Source organism: Hippichthys cyanospilos, chromosome 7 (assembly GCF_059441005.1).
Source record: "Hippichthys cyanospilos isolate Australia breed blue-spotted pipefish chromosome 7, RoL_Hcya_1.0, whole genome shotgun sequence".
NCBI classification, from domain to species: Eukaryota; Metazoa; Chordata; class Actinopteri; order Syngnathiformes; family Syngnathidae; genus Hippichthys; species Hippichthys cyanospilos.
In genome coordinates this window covers 17,931,424-17,952,669 of record NC_142375.1, presented here as the reverse complement: position 1 = coordinate 17,952,669, position 21,246 = coordinate 17,931,424, and the positions used below count along the sequence as shown (strand labels likewise).

The following is a 21,246-nucleotide window of genomic DNA, read 5'->3' as shown; positions in this document are numbered from 1 at the left end:
CTCGCCCCTCGCATTTTCCTTCTCCTTCTTTGTCCCTCATTTGCATTTCCCACGTAATGGTGTGGCTGGAAATTCCCCTTCTCTGAATATAGTAGGTATAGTACCAAGCATATACAAAGTACAGTATGCGTATTGGCCTCTAGATGTCGCTGCTACTTTGCTTAATCGCCTCTTTCCTCAGAGTATTTCACTCAGCCGCAAGATGTCACTGTTACTTCGCTTATAAAAGTCGAAACTGCTTCAGCAACTCGTGCACGGGTCTAATAACAGGCCCAAAAAGTCTGCTGAGTTTGCTTTTTTTTTTTTTTTTTTAATTGTATGTTTTTAATAGGAGCGTGTAAGGTAGGTCATTTACACTAGTAATGATTTACATGTAGATATTGTTTGTTTATTTTGAAAAGTTGAGTCTAACGTTCCTCCAATCGGCGAACATTTTCTCTGATGAAAATGAAATTATTGCATATTATTTGATTCATTATTTGATTGTCTCATTACAAAAAAAGAAGGTAAACGTTTTCTTACAGACAAAAATTAACAATGATATCCACTTATTTGAAATAGGCCCCATGACTATAAGTCACTGAAAATCATCTGACAAAAATAATATATATTTTGAAAACTAATATTTTCTCAAAATTAAAGCAACACGTTTTTTTGGAAAGCTTAAGCACAAAATAAAATCACGAATGTTTGAGTGAGAATAATTCATCCACACCCCCTTGGAATTGCCTGGCACTTCCAAGGGGGCCCACCCCACTATTTATGAACAACTGCTTAGACACCAGAGTACTTTCAATAAAATATTCCATCTTAGTATTACTATTTCCAAAGGTTGGAATTTGAAGACTTTTAACGGAAATTATAAAAGTTTCTTGGTGCAATAATACTACTTTGGCGCTTGAAGGATTAAGTTAGCGAGACAGCAAAAATGAATTAAGTTCAGGCACACTACATTAGTTTAAATTGATGTTGCGGGCGACTAAAAAGTGGATGACGTTCCGCAAAAGGCCCTCGGGTCGTAGTTTGGATAACCCCGTCTTAATGACTTGGCGCTTGCCGAGTCATTAACGTGCACCTCTCGCCTCCAAACTTTCTCCCTCCCCATCCCTCCTCCTCTCCCTGTCATCCTCCTCTTCGTAGGCAGCAGCAACAGCAGCGGCAGCAGCACCGCCACTTTCGGACCCAACACGCAGCGAACATGTTCCGGGTTCTGGACGCCGCGCTCGCCGTACTGCTGGCCGCCTCTCTGCGGAGCACCGCGGGCGCGGGCTCGGCTCTCTTCGCGGCCCAAAGCTCGCCTCCGGACCCTTGCTACGACGAGCAGGGCACCCCGCGCCGCTGCATCCCGGACTTCGTCAACTCGGCGTTCGGCAAGGAGGTGAAGGCGTCGAGCACCTGCGGCCAACGGGGCGCGGGCCGTTACTGCGTCCTCAGCTCGGCGGACAAGTCGGCGGACGAGAGGAGCCGCAGCTGCCACACGTGCGACGCGTCGGACCCCAAGCGGAACCGGCCGCCGGCCTACCTCACCGACCTGAACAACGCGCACAACCTGACGTGCTGGCAGTCGGACAACTTCGTGCAGTACCCCCAGAACGTGACTCTGACGCTCTCCCTGGGCAAGAAGTTCGAGGTGACCTACGTGAGCCTTCAGTTCTGCTCGCCCAGACCCGAGTCCATGGTGATCTCCAAGTCCATGGACTACGGCAAGACGTGGGTGCCCTTCCAGTACTACTCGAGCCAGTGCCGCAAGATGTACAACAAGCCGAACCGGGCTGCCATCAGCAAGCAGAACGAGCAGGAGGCCGTGTGCACCGACTCGCACACGGACATGTTCCCGCTGAGCGGAGGTCTCATCGCCTTCAGCACGCTGGACGGGAGACCCTCGGCGCACGACTTCGACAACTCGCCCGTGCTGCAGGACTGGGTGACGGCCACCGACATCCGCGTCACCTTCAGCCGCCTGCACACGTTCGGCGACGAGAACGAGGACGACTCGGAGCTGGCGCGGGACTCCTACTTCTACGCCGTGTCCGACCTGCAGGTGGGCGGCCGCTGCAAGTGCAACGGCCACGCGTCGCGCTGCGTCAAGGACCGCGACGGGCAGATGGTGTGCGAGTGCAAGCACAACGCGGCCGGGCCTGAGTGCGACAGGTGCAAGCCCTTCCACTACGACCGCCCGTGGCAGAGGGCCACCGCCCGGGAGGCCAACGAGTGCGTCGGTGAGTCCTCCGCGCGCCTCTTCCCAACTTTTTCTTCATTCTGCTGCGGGCTGCTTGCCCTTTTTTTTCTTTTTATCAGTGTTTCATCATCATTTTTATAGGAGTATTCGCATTGCTATCACGAATATCGCAAAGGCCCGTGGTTTAAAGTGGCTGCCACTAAACTGAATATCAAATACTGGTGATGATTTTATATACTGCAGCCTGTAGTCTGTATTATTTTTCTACCTTTTCCCGTGAATATTCATTGGGATTAAATGTCTTCTTTTTGTGTCAGTCTTTTAATTTTTACCAATAAATAAAAGGCAAACCCCAGGTAATCATCAAATACTGTACTTAAAAGTGTCTTTCACAACGCTAAATGCTAACTGATGATAATAATTCCTAGTATTTGCACTGCTGCTAGTCTACATTATTTACATATGTTTCTACATGTTTCCCATGTTACGCACATATTCTATGACTAATCTGTTCCTTATTATTTTTTATTATTAGTCTTTTCACTGATAGTTATTATGAATACTCACTCAACAATAGTTAAAAGTTCATAAAGCTAAATACTAATTGATGGATGAATGATGATGAATGACGAGTGGTATTAATTGATATATAGTTTCTTCCACATTGTTTTTTGGCATTTTCCCATTTTACATGAATATTTATAGTGACTGATCAAAATTTTGTTAAAAGGATTATAATATAATAACTATTCAGTATTATTTTTCTACATTTTATTACACAAATACTCATTGTGATTCATCTGTTTCTTATTAAAACGTATAAACTTTTGAGTCGTCACATTTTTACCACTAAATATTATGAATAATGACATCACTCTAAGTAATCATCCCATACAGTCGTTAAAAGTGTTACAAAGCTTAAATGAAAGAAATGGCAGTTGCAGTAACCTATTAATCATACAAATATAATATTTTTCTACACTTTTTCTCGTAATTCATTGTGGCTTTTGATAATTGTAGTAGTAGCAGCTGCAGTTAATCTTATTAGTAGTTGTGGTATAAGTTATGTATTCTTTTGAACAGTCCACTGTACCACGAATAGACATCATGACTTAAATCTGTTACTGTTACAAAAATATTTTTATGGTAATTATTATTATTATTAGTGGTGGTAGTAGTTCTTGTAGCATAGTGGTGGTTGTTGTAATAATACATATGATCTAATATAGGCGTGAAAATATAATGAATATTAATATTACTTATAAAAATACTACTTCTGTACAGATAAAGACTTCATAGAAATTCATTTATACATCATCCCTCCCTCAATTTTCCATACCTGTTATCTAAGGTCAAATACTTTTGATTTCCGATGCTCCTGTTAATATCTTAGTTTAATCTTTTAAACTCTCAATTTTCAAGAACATTTCAAAGAACTTCAATTCACAATTAATCAAACAATTATCATCAAAAACACACATAATACATACATGCATACATATAAATTAATTTTTAGCATGCTGCAGTTTGCGGATGTGGGAGGATTAAAATATTAAACTTCAGTGGTGTATTTAGCGCCAAGAAAGACTTGTGTTGACAATAATTGACACCTGCTCATATATATATATATATATATATATATATATATATATATATATATATATATATATATATATATATATATATATATATATATATATATATATATATATATATATATATATATATATATATATATATATATATATATATACACACACACACACATATGTATAAAAGAACACAATCATTTGTAATTAGCAGTATTTTTGGGGCATTCCAGAATTTCCAAAACCCACAATTGCTGTATTGGACTAAATTTGTGCTGCAGCCTGCTGCTGCTGCTGCAAAAAAAAAAAAAAAAAAAAAAAAAAAGCCGAAGTGACTAAACAATGTTTGACAGTTTCCCACCACTTTGACACAGGGCAGGTGTTTCAAAGCTTTCTGTTTGTTGACTGTGGCCTTTGCTAAAGCTGACAGATATCCAGCATGAACATACAACTCCATCATCACGTTTTGAATGGCTTTGACTCCCGAGATCACAAATGTGTTTTTGGAATACAAAATCACACGTCTAATTATGTTAAAAGCCGGATTGAATCTCTGTAGTCATTTGAAAGATAAGCAAAAACGTCAGTCCGTACTGGCAATCATTTCTCCCCCATGATGACTGGACAAACTAGTAACATTTTGTGATTTTAACTGCACGAGTGATTCATTTTATTTGGATTGGACTTTAAATTTTGCCATGATTTCAATTCTTGGAGAATGACGACTGAACCTTAGTTATTTATTTGCATTACATGCTGAAATCTTTTATTTTTAAGAACATTTTACATCCAAATTGGCTTCAGTTTCATGCTGAAATGGTCATCGGCCAATCACAGAGCAAATTTAGGCAACCATTCACACTCGTTGACAAACTAAAATTTAAATTAGTTTTCCACGCAGGATATGTCAGATACAGTATGACCTCTGACCTGTGAGGTGGACCTGCTAACAAGTTGGCCATTGTGCCACAGATTAAGTCATTGTTTTTTTATTATACAGTAAAACCCATAAATACTATATTTACTAAATACATTTGGGTACACTTTAAATTTACTTCTGTAACTGCTTAGGACCACATCATCCAGTCCAATAAAAAAAAGTGGTAAAAATAGCTGTGACAGCAGTCTTTATTCAAGTGCACTTACCTGATTACATTCATGCGACCGTGAAGGACTCTCAAGTGCCAACCTCACTCTCCATTTGGGTTATTGAATCTGCAGAGGAGAAAAAAACATATATATATATATACATATATATATATAAAATCTTGGCACACAGAGCAACACAGCTAACTTACTTGCTGAATGCTAACGAATAAAATAAATAAGCTTACTTAGAACCCAGCACATTATTTAGTTTGAAGCAAAATTTAATCAATTAGCAGTCAAAATGTCATTTTTCGGTCAGTTCAAACTGAATTTATTTGAATTTTTTGTCAAATGTATTTTTCAAAATGGGTCTCAATTGACAGCTGGCACTGTACTGTATTTATTAACTTGAGAAACTCAAGGCCATTTCACACAGGTAAATAGTATATTAGGGTGCGAAAAGGTGAGGGTTGTGTCATGCACACATGTGGGAAACACTGCCCCCTGGTGGTAGGATGACAAAGTGCTTGCTATGATTTGTAATGGAAAAAAAAGTGCTTGACTATTTTAATGTTGATATCCCCGAGGATGAGGTTAATTCATTGTAGCCAATGTCGTGATCGGGATTAAAATTTAATTGTGCAGCCCTAATATATGCAGCCCTATATATATATATATATATATATATATATATATATATATATATATATATATATATATATATATATATATATATATATATATATATAAAATTTGATGAACATTTTTTGGGTTGTTGTAGTTTCCAAACCACTGGGTTTAATTATTAATTAAGAGTTGTGTCACAGGGCTTATTTCACGATGTTTGAGCTGTATGATGGCAACAGCTGCTCTTTGGCTCACGAATAATTTCCCAGCAGAAGCCACAACAGGCCCTCACAAGCAGCGTCCCTATCATTGCTAATGTTCACAGTGTAACAAGTCTTCTCGTTGTAACTGTTAGTATAATCTTCTATTTCTTTTTGTTTCGCCGCACTTGATAAAAAGCGAGTCCGAAACGTTGCTTACAACAGACCGTTGGCTCAGGGTTCGTGTTTGCACCAGCCGGCGGGAGATAAAACAGACACGTTAAGGTTGAACAGTTTGTCTGCACGGAGGACAACGTTGGTTTATAAAAAGAACCGTAAACAGTGATAAGAGTGGAAAGTGGAAGGATATTCTCCCCTTGTTGGGCACAGAAAATATAAAAAGTCTACACACCCTCACTCAAATGTCATATGGTTCTTATAAAAACACACATTGTATTTTAGCATCTGGCTAAAACACCTATGAAACAAAACTGCCGATGATTGAGCGCTGCATCTTTTACGACGCGTGATCAAAATCATTTAGCATGAAATAAAAGCGATGGATGTTACAAATGGCTGCTTTGGTGCCGTGTGTGGATGTCTGCGGGATCTTGAAGCAATTAATGTCAGCCTGTTGGCAGGCGCTCTCCCGAGCAGGAATTTTGGAGCTGTTAGTTGCTTGGTTCCAGGAGCTATTGGGTTTTGATTAAATGGCAGTTTTGCGCTGAGGATCAAGCCTAGCGGGCCTTTGAAGCCGAACACTAAGTTAATATTGAATAAGGTGCAGAGAAAAAAGATTTTGAGCTAAATTTATGTTACTTTATCACTAAAGGTTTTTACAATTCCTACTGCTGTTGACAAAAATTAGGTATCGCTCCAAAAGGACAAGAAAAAAATGCATCTTGAAATCTCCCAGCTTGAATGTCTTGAATTCACTGTTGCCCTTTCGATAAATGTGTGAGTTTTCTTCACACTTTAAAACATTTTCCTAGTTTCTTAATAACATGTCTGACATGTTACATCAAGTGTGTCACACTTGACGCACACGATTTTTTGTGTTGCTGAAATAAGACCGTATGAGAGAGACCCATAAACTACTCTACCAATGTTGAGTGTGGATATCACCATTAAAGAGATAGTGTGTAAGATTTAGGCCGTTTTTCACTACGGACAGCAGGGGGTGCTGCAGGTGCCGCATTTACCATTGTCCACAGCTATTTAAAACTTTTTTCCATATATAAGGCGCACCGGATTTTAAGACGCACCCTCAATTAATGACATATTTTAAAACTTTTTCAATCACAATATAGTAATACTCAAAGCAATAACAATAATAACTCGAATAATAACTAAAATAATAACCTTGTTCAACTATAAACACACAAAAGAAACGGGTAAAGCATACTTTATCAGTTCATTCCCCATCTACGATTCCCAATCTCAATATTGATACATATATAAGGCACACTTGATTATAAGGCACACCATCAGCTTTTTAAAAAAAATAGGGCTTTTAGGCGCGCCTTATAGTGCGGAAAATACGGTAATATAATTTAATAACCAGACCTATAAGTATTTTTAAAACATACTGTTGGTCTTGAAGAACATGTTAATTTGCCAAAATTTACTTCACAAACACCAAAACACCAAAGCTGTTTACCGTTTTTCACACTACAAGAAATCCATTTTCCATTAAAAAAAAAAATCCTTTAAAAAACATGTTTAGTACGGTGCAGATCCCAAAGTGTGAGTCTACGTGTGTGTGTTTGCAGCGCAGCAATGGAGCCTTGACCTTGTTTTTGGGAAACAGTTTGGTAAGAAGCCATGTTGCCACTGAAGGAGGCATGTTACGTGTCAGTTCTTGGCCCGTTCCCATTTCCACTTGTCTCCTCGCGTTGGCGCTTGAACTCAACTTTAACAAAGGCCAGAACAAATGTTCTGACCCAGATTGTTATTGTTAAGACACGTTTTTACAATGAGGTCATCCCACCTTTGGAAGATGCTGACAATAATTGGTCTCCAGAGAATGAATGTCTGACTACTTTCTCAATTTCATGCAATAAAATTGAACGTTGCAAAATTCTGCCTTTACAAATACATTGGTGCTCATGTTTGATCGTCGCTGTCAGTGATGTTAAAAAAATACTTCAATCAACGCGCAAATAAAAAATGGTAGCTGTCGTAACGTAAAACTAAAGTAAAGTAAAACTACTCACCCGCTGAACATGCTTCATACAAACGATGACAATGGAGAGGAAACAGGAAACTCTTTTCTCATCATTCTCATGCCAGTTAGCTATTATGCTATATTCGGCTACATGCTAGTTCTGTTAGCAAAAAATAAAAAAAAAGTGTTATAATTGGCATTCACATTGATAAGATCAATTAGCATTTAGGCATTAGATTGTTGGAACGGAATTTATTTCATAATGTAACTCATCTTGCCCATTCAACAGAGTGTAAATGTCATTAACTCATTCAATCCCAAAGACACGTTTTTACATTTGATTAAAAGTCCAGACATTCAATCCTGGGTACTTATTAAAAGATATTTGTTTCATTATTTTTGTCATGTGTTTGGCTAGAGGTGGATACAAAGAAGGCTAAAAACTAAAGTAATAAATTACTTTGGATAATTAAGTAGTTTAAAAAAATCAATCCATTTTTATATGATCTTATTGTTCTTTTTTTAAATTAAAAAAAGCATCTTGTTCAATACTGATGCCAGTGTTTATGAAAAAAAAGTTTTTTTGTTTTTTTTTACTGGATCTTATTAAATTTTTTCAGCATTTTTCTAATGTAAGCTGCTTTTGTGTTATGACATTTCCGATGCATACAAATATCCGAAAAAGTAAACTAACCTTAACTGATGAACGTCCAAGACGGTTCACGGCCACAAGAGACACACCGAGCTTTTGATTTTATATCGTTAACATGTGTAATGAATAAATTGCGTGAAGCATGTGGTTTGGCAAGTGCTGCACGCATTTGGCACAAAAAAATCCTGGTGAGAGCCAAGCGTTTGTGTGTAATCAATACTAAGCGCCAGAAAACAACTCAATGTAACTTTTGCTCATTATTTCCACGAGGGAGCCCTGGCTGGCATGACTGCAGAGAATTGCCATAGAGTCGTTAAGTACTAGAGTAATCCCTTACTCTAGATAATTAAGTAGTAAATAAATGGACTACTCTAGATAAATACATTTTAGGGTAATTGATTTGTATAGTTAAGTACTAAGTAATTGATTACATTTGGAACTGAAGTGCTAAAGTACTCGATTACAGTAGGTACTATGGTAATTGATTACGCATTGTTATAGGCATTTTTTTTCTCATGGTTTTCTCATAGACCCAATTTTCAAAACTTTCCATCAGCACAACACTCCAGCGGTTTTTTTGGCTTTGCAAAGAGTGCAATTTTTAAAATAACAAATGTCCATATTTGACTGTCTTTGTGCTGGAGCCTTGGTTGCAAAGTTAGTAGAATTTATACATATTCAAACGGGTTGTTATTTGGTAATTCAAATTCTGAACCGAATGGCGGGATGTCACAGTGTTTGTTTCCTGGTTCAAAATGTTTTTGTTAACCCCTATTATACACAGTGATTGAAAATACTTACAATTTATCAATACGTAGTAATATTTTTCTCAATTTTTTGCATGGCATTAAATCCTTGTTCTTGTTTTCTGTTGATATGAATTATTGTGTTTGAAATCAGAAAACCTTTTCAATTTCAAACAACAAAAGAACACCAGAACATTGACGTCGCAATTTTGAAGTATTTTAAAACACAATTATTCTTCAATCACCCTGTATTTATAAAATATACTGTATATAAACTTCAGATGCTAGACCAGAGCTGCTGGCTAACATCTGCCCAGTAACATTCGCACAAGTCGCATGGGGACCACCAAGTGTGAGTGAAAGCCCACCAAGGCCTGCAGAGTTTCTGCTCCACGCAGCCATACGTGATTAATGGCTGGATGGAGTTACAGGCGGTTTCAGCGCGGTGATGGCGGGAGTGAATCTGAGTGACACCCCGCTGTTTCTTTAGCTTAGCGCTCTTCTTGTCATCCTAAATGACATGCTTGAAAGCTAGCTCGACACAAACATTAACTCATTCAATCCCAAACACACATGTTAAAGCTTTTTAAGAGTTCAGACTTGTATATATATATATATATATATATATATATATATATATATATATATATATATATATATATATATATATATATATATATATATATATATATATATATATATATATATATAAATAAATAAATATATATATATATATATATATAAATATATATATATAAATAAATATATAAATATATATATATAAATATATATATATAAATAAATATATAAATATATATATATATATATATATATATAAATATATATATATATATATATATATATATATATATAAATAAATATATATATATATATAAATAAATATATAAATATATATATATATATAAATATATATATATATATATATATATATATATATATATATATATATATATATATATATATATATATATATATATATATATATATATATATATATATATATATATATATATATATATATATATATATATATATTTCTATGGGGTTACCCTGAACTGGTTGCCAGCCAATCGCAGGGCACACAGAGACAAACAACCATTCATGCGCCCAATCACATCCAAGGACAATTTACTATGTCCAATTCACCTGCCATGCATTTTTTTTGGAGTGTGGGAGGAAGCCAGAATGCCTGGCGAGAACCCGGGCTCAGGGAGAACATGCAAACTTCACACAAGAAGCGTGGAGCCAGGTGGATTTGAACTCAGGCCCCGCCACCAAGCCGCATAATCTGTACTCTTAAAAATATTAAGAATATGTCTTTGGGATTGAATGAGTCCATGTTAAATGGTCTAAGTATAAAAGCCTTCCCTCACAAGCATAGAAAGACAAGAACGCACACACACACACACATATAGCACATCAAAGGAGTGTACCTGCGACATATCAAACTTTCGCTTCGCGTCAAATAGACTGAGTGAAAAAAAAAACGTCACTGGTATGCCTTGTGTGTGATGGTTAGTAGCTGAAGCTAATTTATTACCGATGGCTTTGTCTTTCCCATATAAGTCACGGCTCAGGCTTCTGTGAGTGTGTGTGTGTGTGTCATCAGGTCATGAGGGCTTTTTAACACCCAGTTGTCATGGATGCCTTCCAATCTTGCTGGTGTTTGTGTGTCATGCACTGATTATGCTTTTGCAGCATGTTTGCCCATTATTGTTTTTGCTTGCACAAAGAGATCTCAGTCAGCAGGGGTCAGCACCGGATGACGGCCAGCACCGCACTTATCAACAGCAGCGCACACATGCATGATCTGAAGACTTTTGCCTCAGTCTGATTTTTTTCATCATTTTGGTTGAAGCGGAATGCCAGGGTCTCTTTTTTTTTTTTTTTTGGTTGGAGGCGAAAGTTTGCAAGGTCATCTCAATTTGCCAGGGGTGAGCCCAGGTTAATCCATCACTCATTAGCTCGCCCAGATAACACACATGGTGGGGTGAAGGGGCGGGAGGTCCTCAGTGGTCCTAACCCCCTCCCACCTTCATTCAGTCTGTCTTTGTCTCACGCTTTTCGCACTTTTTGGCTTGCTCGGCAACAAAGTCACACTACAGGCCTTAGGCATTACAAGGCCCCAGAAACATTTACTGGGGACCACTGTTAAGGCTGCACGATTAAAAAAAGAGATTATTTTGGCCAATATTAAAATCATGATTATTCAGCATGTTTGGTCAAACCTGTATTTATTACTCTTTTTTTTTTTTAAACAAGCTGTATATAAACAAGGCTTCATGCTTGATACTTACCAAGAATAATAATAAACTAGAAGAAAGAAAGAACGTAAATAAGGTAAATAACAATTCAAACAAATGGCACACAGGGCAAAAGAGCTAATTTCTTTGCTGAATGCAAACCAATGAAAAAACCAAGCACATTATTTACTTTTAAGCAAATTTTAATCAATTAGCCAATCAGCCAGTCAAAAAAACATTTTCGGTTAGTTCAAACCGAATTTATTCCAATTTTTTGCCTGATTTTTCAAAATGGGTCTCAATTGACGGCTAGCACTGTACGATATATATTAGGAATCAGATGAGAAACTCAATGCCATTTCACACTGGTAAATAATATATTAGGGTGAAAAAAGCAGACACTTTTTTCACGCAAATGTGTGGAAAACATCGCCCCTGCGTGGAAGAATGACAAAGTGCTTGATTTGACATGCAGTGGAGCCGGCTTTTTAGATGTTAATATTGCTGAGGATCATCTTAATTAATCGTGGAAGCCAATATTGCGATTAAAATTCAATTAATCGTGCAGCCCTAATATATATATATATATATATATATATATATATATATGAACACAAACATATATAAAAGACAATTTGGAAAGAAAAGGATCAGGTTAATTCTTTATCTCACATTCCAAGGATTGGGCACAATTGAGACATTTTTAAGATGCACTGCACATATACAAAGTGTCTCAAGAGGAGGATAAAGCTGTTTTCCTTTTACTGACAATTTCCGTTCTTATTATATCTCCCCCTTTCACCCAAAGTCTTTACACCACCCTTCTTTGAGTGACAAAAGAGACAATTAATTAGGCTCAGTGTCCAACAGAGAGCAAGATCGGAGTTTATACAAATTGCTGGCTCCAGCTGATTGAGCTTTTCCGTCAGCGTGGAGGCGCGAGAGGCGCTAAAAGAGAGAAAGTGTGGGGGAGTAATAACGATGGAAGAGAAGCTCTTGACTCAGTGTGCTACCAGTGAGCGTTATTTAAATAACTTCCAGCGCCGCTTGGGTGCACGTGCGGTTATGTGTGCTTTTGCTTGAAGTTTCCCACACCAGTCCCCTGGCTGCTTGTAATAACAGATTAATAAGGTCCACACTGGAGGATGACAGACCAAACAAAGACAACCTAATTATAGAGGGGGCGCGATAAGGAAATTGTCAGGAAATTGAGTCATTAAAGGTAATATTTGTGTTGTGAGGTGACGGTGGAGATCCATTTCCAAAATGGAGAGTGTATATGATGGGACTCAAGCTTGGTCAGGGCTCTATTGAATTTAACAATAAATAAAATAAACTGCCAAGAGAACTGGTTAATCAAACTTTTTGATTCAAGGGCCGCAAAGGGTTCTAAAATTTGACAAAAGAGTAGGTCCAGAGGCATACAATGGATATTTTTGACAATTCAACTCATACGAGAAAAACGCGGGATATCTAGAAAACGTGCTTTAGATTTAATGGTAAATTAACAAAAGCGTTATATGTTATTTAAGTCCCATGTATTTAATTATTTATTAAAATGACTCAATAACTGAAATTAGATGAACAACAAACAGTTTTTTAAAAATATCTAACAGATACTATTTTAACGTAGCTCAGCCATGTCTGGATTAGCCCCCCCCCCCCCCGTGATTAGGGTCTTTTAGAGTTTTTCTATAATAATTTGGGGGTAAATCCTGTTTTTGCGTTGGACTTTCTTTCAGTAATTTTAGCAAATTACTTTTTTATTCTTGGCTATTTCATTTAGTTTTACTTTTGTTGCCATTAAATATCTTGAATTCTTTTGCCAACAATTGACTTATTTTGCCTTTAAATGTTGCAATCTAACAACACTAAGCACAATGAGTTACTTTAAAATGAAGTGTGCGGTATAGAAAAGAGCGAAGATAAAAGTCTGACTGTGAATTTTGCTGCCAGCACATAAAAAAACAAAACAAAAAAAAAAACAAAACACAACTATTTAACCATTATTGGTGTGACAAATCTGCATTATTGCAAAACTCTACATTTCCTCTCCCGTGTCGAAGTCGTTTGTTGACTCTGGCAAAGAGCATGCGTCCTTTCGCTAATTGCCATCTTACGATGACTACATCACAATGAGGTTTTGGATTTCCCAAATCAGATGAGTTTTCATTTTCCTTCCTCTACTGTATCCTTCCTGCCCAAGTTGCAAGTGTCACATCGGGTTATGGAAGACGTAAAATACTACAGTTCTATTACGACGAAGGGCCACCGTTCCAACTTCGTGCAATTAGCTGTGGCCGAACACTGCCTTGATTTTTATTCGCAATTGTAAATTGGTACGGGGCAAAGAGAAACGCAGTAAATAATTTTGCGTAGCCAAAATATCTCCTTACCATCCGTGTCAGAAACAATCAACATGAAGGGAAACCAGCCGCACCCGGCCAAAAATCCATAAAGACTTCAATTCGCTCATACTCGTGGCTTTCCTTCCATAAAGCGAAGGATGATGAAGAATTCAGGGGAGATTGTGAGTCAGATCTGGAGAACAATATAAGAGGAAAATGTAAAAGCGATAAATGTATCGCAGAAGAACGTTTTCTGTGAAGTTTGAGATTTATGGTCCCTTGATAGTTTCCTGCTCACGCCTACCTATTTCTATGGAAGCTTGACTTTGTGGCAAACATTCAACAATGTACAGCTCATACACACCCTCAGCTTTTTTTAAATAAGCTTGTAATGTACCATTTGTCTTGGCTTTCTGGTTAATAATAGAGAATCGCGCCTATCGCACCTGACAGTGAGCAAAACCTTTGACTGTTAGTTAAGGTCACGCGCAAGCCAGCCAGCGGAACTTCAAATTATTAGACCATTAGTCAGTCGGATTTATTTCTTTTCCTTTCCATTTCTATGTCTTCCTCTGTGTCTCTTCACAGAGATTTACAGAGCAACTTGTCTCCGTTGCCAAGATACAACTCTCTACTGACATCCACAGTGGAGAAGGCTCAATTGGTCCTTGGTGGAAATAAGAAAATGAGCTACAGAAAACCTCAAGCTAAATCCCAGATTTAGCTTCTTTCTACATACCAAAATAATAGATTCGTATTGTCAGAGACACGACTCATCCTGGCCTACAAGTTTTCAACCTGTTGCCCTATGGCCAGCGTTACAGCACTCAAAAATAGCCAGACAAAAACAGATGAAAGTGTTTCCCCGGAACTATGAACACTCTGAATAACAACAAAAAAAGAAAAGAATACACTGAAAATAACAATGCACTCTGTGAAACTATGCTTTTAATTCTATTATATTTATTCTAGTTGTTTCTCATACTGTATTTCATTAAAATGAACCAATGAGATTGGAGCAGAATTTTGTTGTGTACTGTACCAGCTAAACCACAGGTGTCAAACTCAAGGCCCGGGGGCCAGAACCGGCCCGCCACATCATTTTATGTGGCCTGCCAAATGCTGATTTTATTTCAAGTTTCTAGCTAAACTTGCAGATTGTCTTAAAAAATAACAATTTTCTGTTCCCGATCTATCTTTTGAACAGTTTTTATCGGCCTCTGTTTTCAAAACTAGGTAAAGATGTAAACCAGCAAAAATGGTGTTTATTAGACACATGTTTTTTCTATTTTTAAGTCCTAAATATTCAGGATTTAAGAGAAATTAAAGCGGTACGTTAAAATTGAAGCTTTTTTAGACTATTTTTAGATTCATTCCGGCCCTCTAACAGACACTATAAGTACAATGTGGCCCACAATAAAAATCAGTTTGACACCCTTGAGCTAAACAATGGAAAAATAAAGGCATTCTATTCTATCATGGCTTTGGGACGGTACCTACAGAAAATCAGGTAGCTCAATCGAGATGATTCACTAACCTACTTAAACTAGATCCTTCTTTTCTCAAACAAAGACTTTCTTCTGAAGCGTTCAGCAGAGCAAAGTTGGATCCGAATTTAATGTTGCGATGCGAGCTGAACTGAACCGTATCACTGAGCGGGAATGCGCCCGAAGGGAGGTCGGGGCTCATTTCAGAAGCGTGGTAGCTCAGAAATAGGACCTTAACGAAGAAGTCTAGGTGGTCTGATTGAAGGCTGAAGAAGAACTCGGCTCGCTGTGCTTGGTCATGGTGCTGTGGTTGTTAATGAGCCTACATCGGGATACTGCTGAGTAGGAGTCAGTTCTCCGGACCCCCCAAAATTGCAATTGTATCATCAGATTGTTTGTAAGTGAAAGAAATCAGAACCAGCTGCACATTTCTCAAAGTAGGGAGCATTAATGAATATCTTTGGAGCCGAGCCTTCAAAGGTGACTAGAAATGCAATGTAAATGCAATCAATTTGTGAGGAAAAATCAATAAATTTCCAGGGGGATCTTCTCGCTGTCTTATACTCACTCCCTAATGATGAACAAAGAAAGCAGCCTGACCTAATTAAGAGATCTGGGGAGTTTTAAGAAGTCCATCCGTGTCACAATGTTTCACACATACAAGATGCTTCATCCAAAGTATATTTTATCAGGGAGTGGAAACCTTAAACGCATCAAGCAGATGTCCAAGTAAGCATTCCTAACTCATCTCCAATCCCAGACTCATCTGTTTATCCTCAAGGATGCCTCAGTCCAAGATGGGAACATTTGCCAAAGTAAATTAGGGCGCGTCGCCTTCCTATAGGACACTTTCTCTCTCCCTTTGGAGTGTAGAGAAGAAACTTTTCTGTCTTCCAAAAAAAGGGTCATTTCTCCTCAGAAGATCATCTGAGGAACATCTGAAGTACTTTATTCACTTCCTTCCTCAGGATCGAAACTACTCTGAAAAATGCTAACTTTTCCACTTGCAATTGTAACTTTTCAAGAAACAATCATAACAACCACATATGCAAAAAGTATATTAGGAAATCTGACTTTTTCTTGAGTTGTGAGAACCACTTCAGAACCGAAGCTCTGAGGAGACATTCAAGTTAGATCTGATTAGGCAGAAATTCTTGTGAATTTTCATGTTACCATGCTTGTGAAAATATCCCAAAAATGTCATTTCATTCTGAGGCAACCCATTTATCGATTTCCGATTTGGTGCACACCTTATAGTCTCCAAAATAAGGAAGCAATACTCATGCGTTTTTTTTGTTTTTGTTTTGAAAGTATCAGACGTGTGGCTACACCCTCCCTCCAACAATCGTCCAAAAACGACTGCTACAAATCAAGATTTTTTCGGAGCCATAATACCCAGCTCTAATAAAACATCTTCCTGTTTGTATGGGCATTTACATTTGCTTCAGCGAACATCTTAACAGTTAAGATAGGTACATTGAAGTAGACGGAGTAGAGATGGCCGCACGGAATTTGGTGACATTTGTTCAAGCGCTAGCAAAAAAAGACAAACAGATTCATACGCAGTCGCTCACGCTGGGGCCCATCCCATTATTTGCCGGCCACAAGGGTTCGCAAGCCAAAACGGCAGCGTCCAATTGAACCTGAGTGCGAAGACGTCCTAAAATCTTTTGTCAAAGTTCCAGGAACGCTGTGTGATTGCATCGGCCGTGCTTCGGGATTAGCGTGAATCACAATCAAGGAATTGTGCGAACGAGGCCATCTCAGCATCTCCCGGCGACAGCGCGGGCCCATCCCCGTCAAGCCCTCGGGGCCAAGAGACGCATCAGAGGACCTGCCAGGAGACATTTGAAAAGCCACAACACTACGATCCGCCGGTCTCATGGAAACCAAACCCGGAGCGTAAACAGACTGGAGGTGATTTAGAGATTTGGATCGATGTCTGTTTGCCCTGTGTAATGTGGAGGTGGAGCGCAGAGGTGACAGGGTTAGCTAATGGCTGGATGTCAAACAATAGGAACGCAGGAAGTGGCAGAAGTGATTACACTACTCCGCCGGGAAGAAGCCTCCAAAGATCCTACCGCTCTTCTGTTAAGGAGCAGCGGTTCTTGCTCTTTCCTGCCACGGGAACCGCAAATCCGCTTAGCAGGGATCCCCGGTGATGCGGCGACATCCGTTTTCTCACATCAGGTTCCTGAGCGTCAAGGTGTCACGCCGGCTGCCAAAGCACCGGCGGGCTCAGCCTCACGCGGAAACGTACGCGACGCGCTCGCCGGCTGTCCGACCCGATTAGCTCGTATTATGTTATCGCACAGCGGAGCGTTGTCTCCGGCTTCGGATGCCGTCAAAGCTGTCAGTCCTCACGCTATTAAGACAGCTGCTCCCGGCAGGCCATTGTTCGCCGGGGGACCCGACAGGCCCCGAGGAATCTTTATTCAGCCTCCAGGGCGCCGCCGTCCTGAATGGGAGCTGCCAACGTCATCCTCCAGCCATGGCATTTTTATGGCACGGCCGACATACGCGCGACGCCCTGCGCTCCGGCCCCTCCCCGAGATGTCCACCGCTACTTTCCTTTTCCACGCGTTCCAAAGTACCCGAAAGCGATACTTATATCTTAGATGAAAGGCAATATCTGTTGATAGGACTTCAAGTTGTCTTGTTCTTAAAGCAAAAGCCGTAACCTATCTTAAATAGAAATCGGATGTTAAATTGCTTAAATTACTCATTCATCCTGTTATGTTTGGTTGCAAGGAACAGCAGTGATGTCCCTGGGTCACTTTGACACCTAAATATACTTGAATGGTGCATAATACGCATCCAATATTTGTTTCAACCAGCGATATACGCTCATTTCTCATTTATCCAAAAGTCAAAAACTGATTGGAAACCCATGAACAAAGTCACAAAGGCAATACTTGAATCTATAATTGTGTTTTGTGTTTATTTCCCTTTGATAGGAATGACATCCTAGCGAAATTTGACCCGTGTTTTGTCTCTTTATCAAAAACGTTGCAGTTGAACCCTTGTGCAGTAGTTAGATCATTTTTGGTCATTTTCTTCCACCTTGTTCTCGTAGTATTTTAGCCAGTGGAGGGCGCGCTACTTCCTGGTAGTGTGATAACTCAGCGAGCGTGCTATTTTGAACTTGTTTTCGCCAGATGGGTGAAATTTCAGCTCCCTAGTGCTTTGTTTCAATGTTTTCCTTTTGAAATGGCTTTGATGTAAAGATGTGTTGATTGTACTAAAAAGAACACATTCAACATTTACTCTAACTTTCAAATGTGTCAGTTTGACCCACTTCAGGAGAGTAAAAAATTCATTAGGATTTTTTATAATAGTTTTGTTTAACTGCATTTTTTTATGCTCCAAACAAACTCATTATAGCTAAGACTGTGTTACAATGTTTTGACTTGATTACAATAGAAATTATGTCAAAGATTTTGTTGCTTAATCCCTTTATATCAAAATAGGACATTAATCCAAACTGATAGTGTAGAAAATATGAGTTAATGCTTTGGTCCATAACAAAGCTGGAAAATATTGTCGGCAAATGATCAATGTATTCCAAAGAAAAAGCTGCTTTGATTATTTATTATTATTATATATTATTATTTATTATTATTTTATTATTATTATTTATTGATGAAAACTTGAAATCACGAGGATTTGGACGATTTCAATATTAAAAAAAGCACCTAAACAATAAATCAATTCTCAAAAATCATAAGTTAATAATCAATTGGTTGTCAATCATCGCACCGCTATTGGTGGGTCCTGCCAAAGAACAAGTGAGCCACTGAGACAGAGCTAAGTCTATTTTTAAGATAAGTAGAGGCCTGGGTAAAATGCATGACTCTCATAGTATGCCCAGTGGTCCAAATCAAGACTTGCTTGAAATTTTGACAAAGGGATAAAATCATGATGCTATTATTTAGCATTAGTACAGCGCCGCTATGTGAAAAAAAGCGCTGTTACTTAATATTAGAACTTTGGGATTCCACTCCCCAGGAGTCTAAAAAGCAGATGGGCAAAATGGAGACTTTCGCCCTGCTTGAACCTGTCACACCTCGACGCCATTGTGCACCAAAGAGCCGTGATTACTCAGCAAGCGGTTGCGCCGCAGATCACAGGCAGAACTATTATGCGACTCAGAGTGGGGTGGAAGTGGGCCCGGGGCTTTGTGGAAATGTGTGCGCGCCATCCCATGCAGCGCTGCCTAACGAGAGGGCAGGTCAGCCATTAAATGGGCACTAATGCGGGAAATTGGAGGCCATTAGGCCCTCCTTTGTTGAGCTGCCTCTGTGTGGCTTCGGCTGGAGAGAAGAAGAGCTGATTAGCCCCCCGCACGGCGGCGGAGTCGGGGGAATACACGCAACATTTAATATGCGGTGTGCGTGACTTTGGTCTATTGTGGGGAGGACATCAAATTAACGTGTCTCCGGTGTTAATAGCGCCGTTATTTCGGTGTATGCAGCCTTGTAACTGCAGAGGCTTTGCAGGTCATCCCTCATATATATATATATATATATATATATATATATATATATATATATATATATATATATATATATATATATATATATATATATATATATGTGTGTGTGTGTGTGTGTGTGTGTGTGTGTGTGTTTGTATATATGTTTATATATGAATATAATATAGATATAACTATGCATGTACTGTTTATATTAAAGGGTAAAATGATTGAAAATATGTCAAATTAATATTTGTCTTTGAGAACTACAAAATGTGCCAAACAAGCTGCAAATTTGAAGGAAAAAAAACTATGAAAATGTGCTAAAAAATAAGTAGTGATTTTAGCCATATTACAAAAAAATACATACATCATTTGAGGATGAGCGGTTGTCAAAAATGGATGGATGGGTAGATATTTTTATTGAAGTATAAATCGGTTATTGATTAGGTTATCAATATCAAATACATACAGTTGCTTTGCCAATTAAATGTTTGGTTCCTTGCTCAATAATCAATGAAATTATATGATTATGATTTTAGAATTAATGTCGTTTTTTGGCTGTCAGTGATGGATACAATTAAGGTGACCATAAATACTGTAATAAGCAGTATAAGTAATAGTTTTTTGCAAACCACTAGAAAGCGTAGCACGCTTTGGCAATCACTTATTTCAATGTGATATTTTTTTTATCATTAGCTTTTCTAAAATACAGTTTTCAAATCCAAATTGTGCTTATAAAATGTGTATCTGTTTATGAATGTTTTAAAACTGTTACAACAGGTTACACACTATACTAGAAACAACAATAAAAAACTCCTTGTCCGAAAATTATGAAAAGACTGACAATATAAGTTAAAAATAGAACTAACAAAATGCATTGGATAAAGGCAATTATAAAGCTGCCAAACAAGCTGTTTGCAGTCAAGTAATGAAATGAATGTTTTCTAATTTGTAATCTCATGCTAAATTGGAATGCTGTGTATGAAAAAATGCAAGATAAAATGCTTGTAATTTATTTTGCAAAGAATTATTGCGACTCTGAGATTGTACTATAATGATTTAAATGTTTGCATGCTTGTAACGATTCCCCACAACAATGAGCCACTGTAAAACGGCTATTCTTTGTTTTAGATAACGCTCCATGGCAATTTGTTTTGCACGAAACTTTACTTGCATCCCTCTCATCATCGCACCATATTTTTATCGCCCGCTGACAGCAAGATTGCACACTGGGGGATTTTGCCGCAAACATGAAAACACGAGGGCGCTCAATTATGAAACAAAGAAATAAGAACTAAATAAACAGCCGTGCACATGAGGCAGTTTTCTAAGCGGGATGAATATTTCTAAGTTGATGAATATTCTGCATGACTTCTTGTATTAGCATAGAATTAGCAAATAGATTAACTAACCGCATGGCA

General features: G+C 38.3%; 1 protein-coding gene across 1 annotated transcript in view; it reads left to right on the top strand.

Annotated features, from left to right (window-relative positions):
• The first annotated feature begins 1,084 nt into the window (after positions 1-1,084).
• Positions 1,085-21,246, top strand: part of ntn1a (netrin 1a) — a 43,535-nt gene continuing 23,373 nt past the window's right edge. Inside the window, exon 1 of the mRNA XM_088418769.1 lies at positions 1,085-2,219. Within this exon, the coding sequence (XP_088274895.1) occupies positions 1,199-2,219 (1,021 nt within the window). The 5' untranslated portion in view covers positions 1,085-1,198. The remainder of the gene's footprint in view (positions 2,220-21,246) is intronic.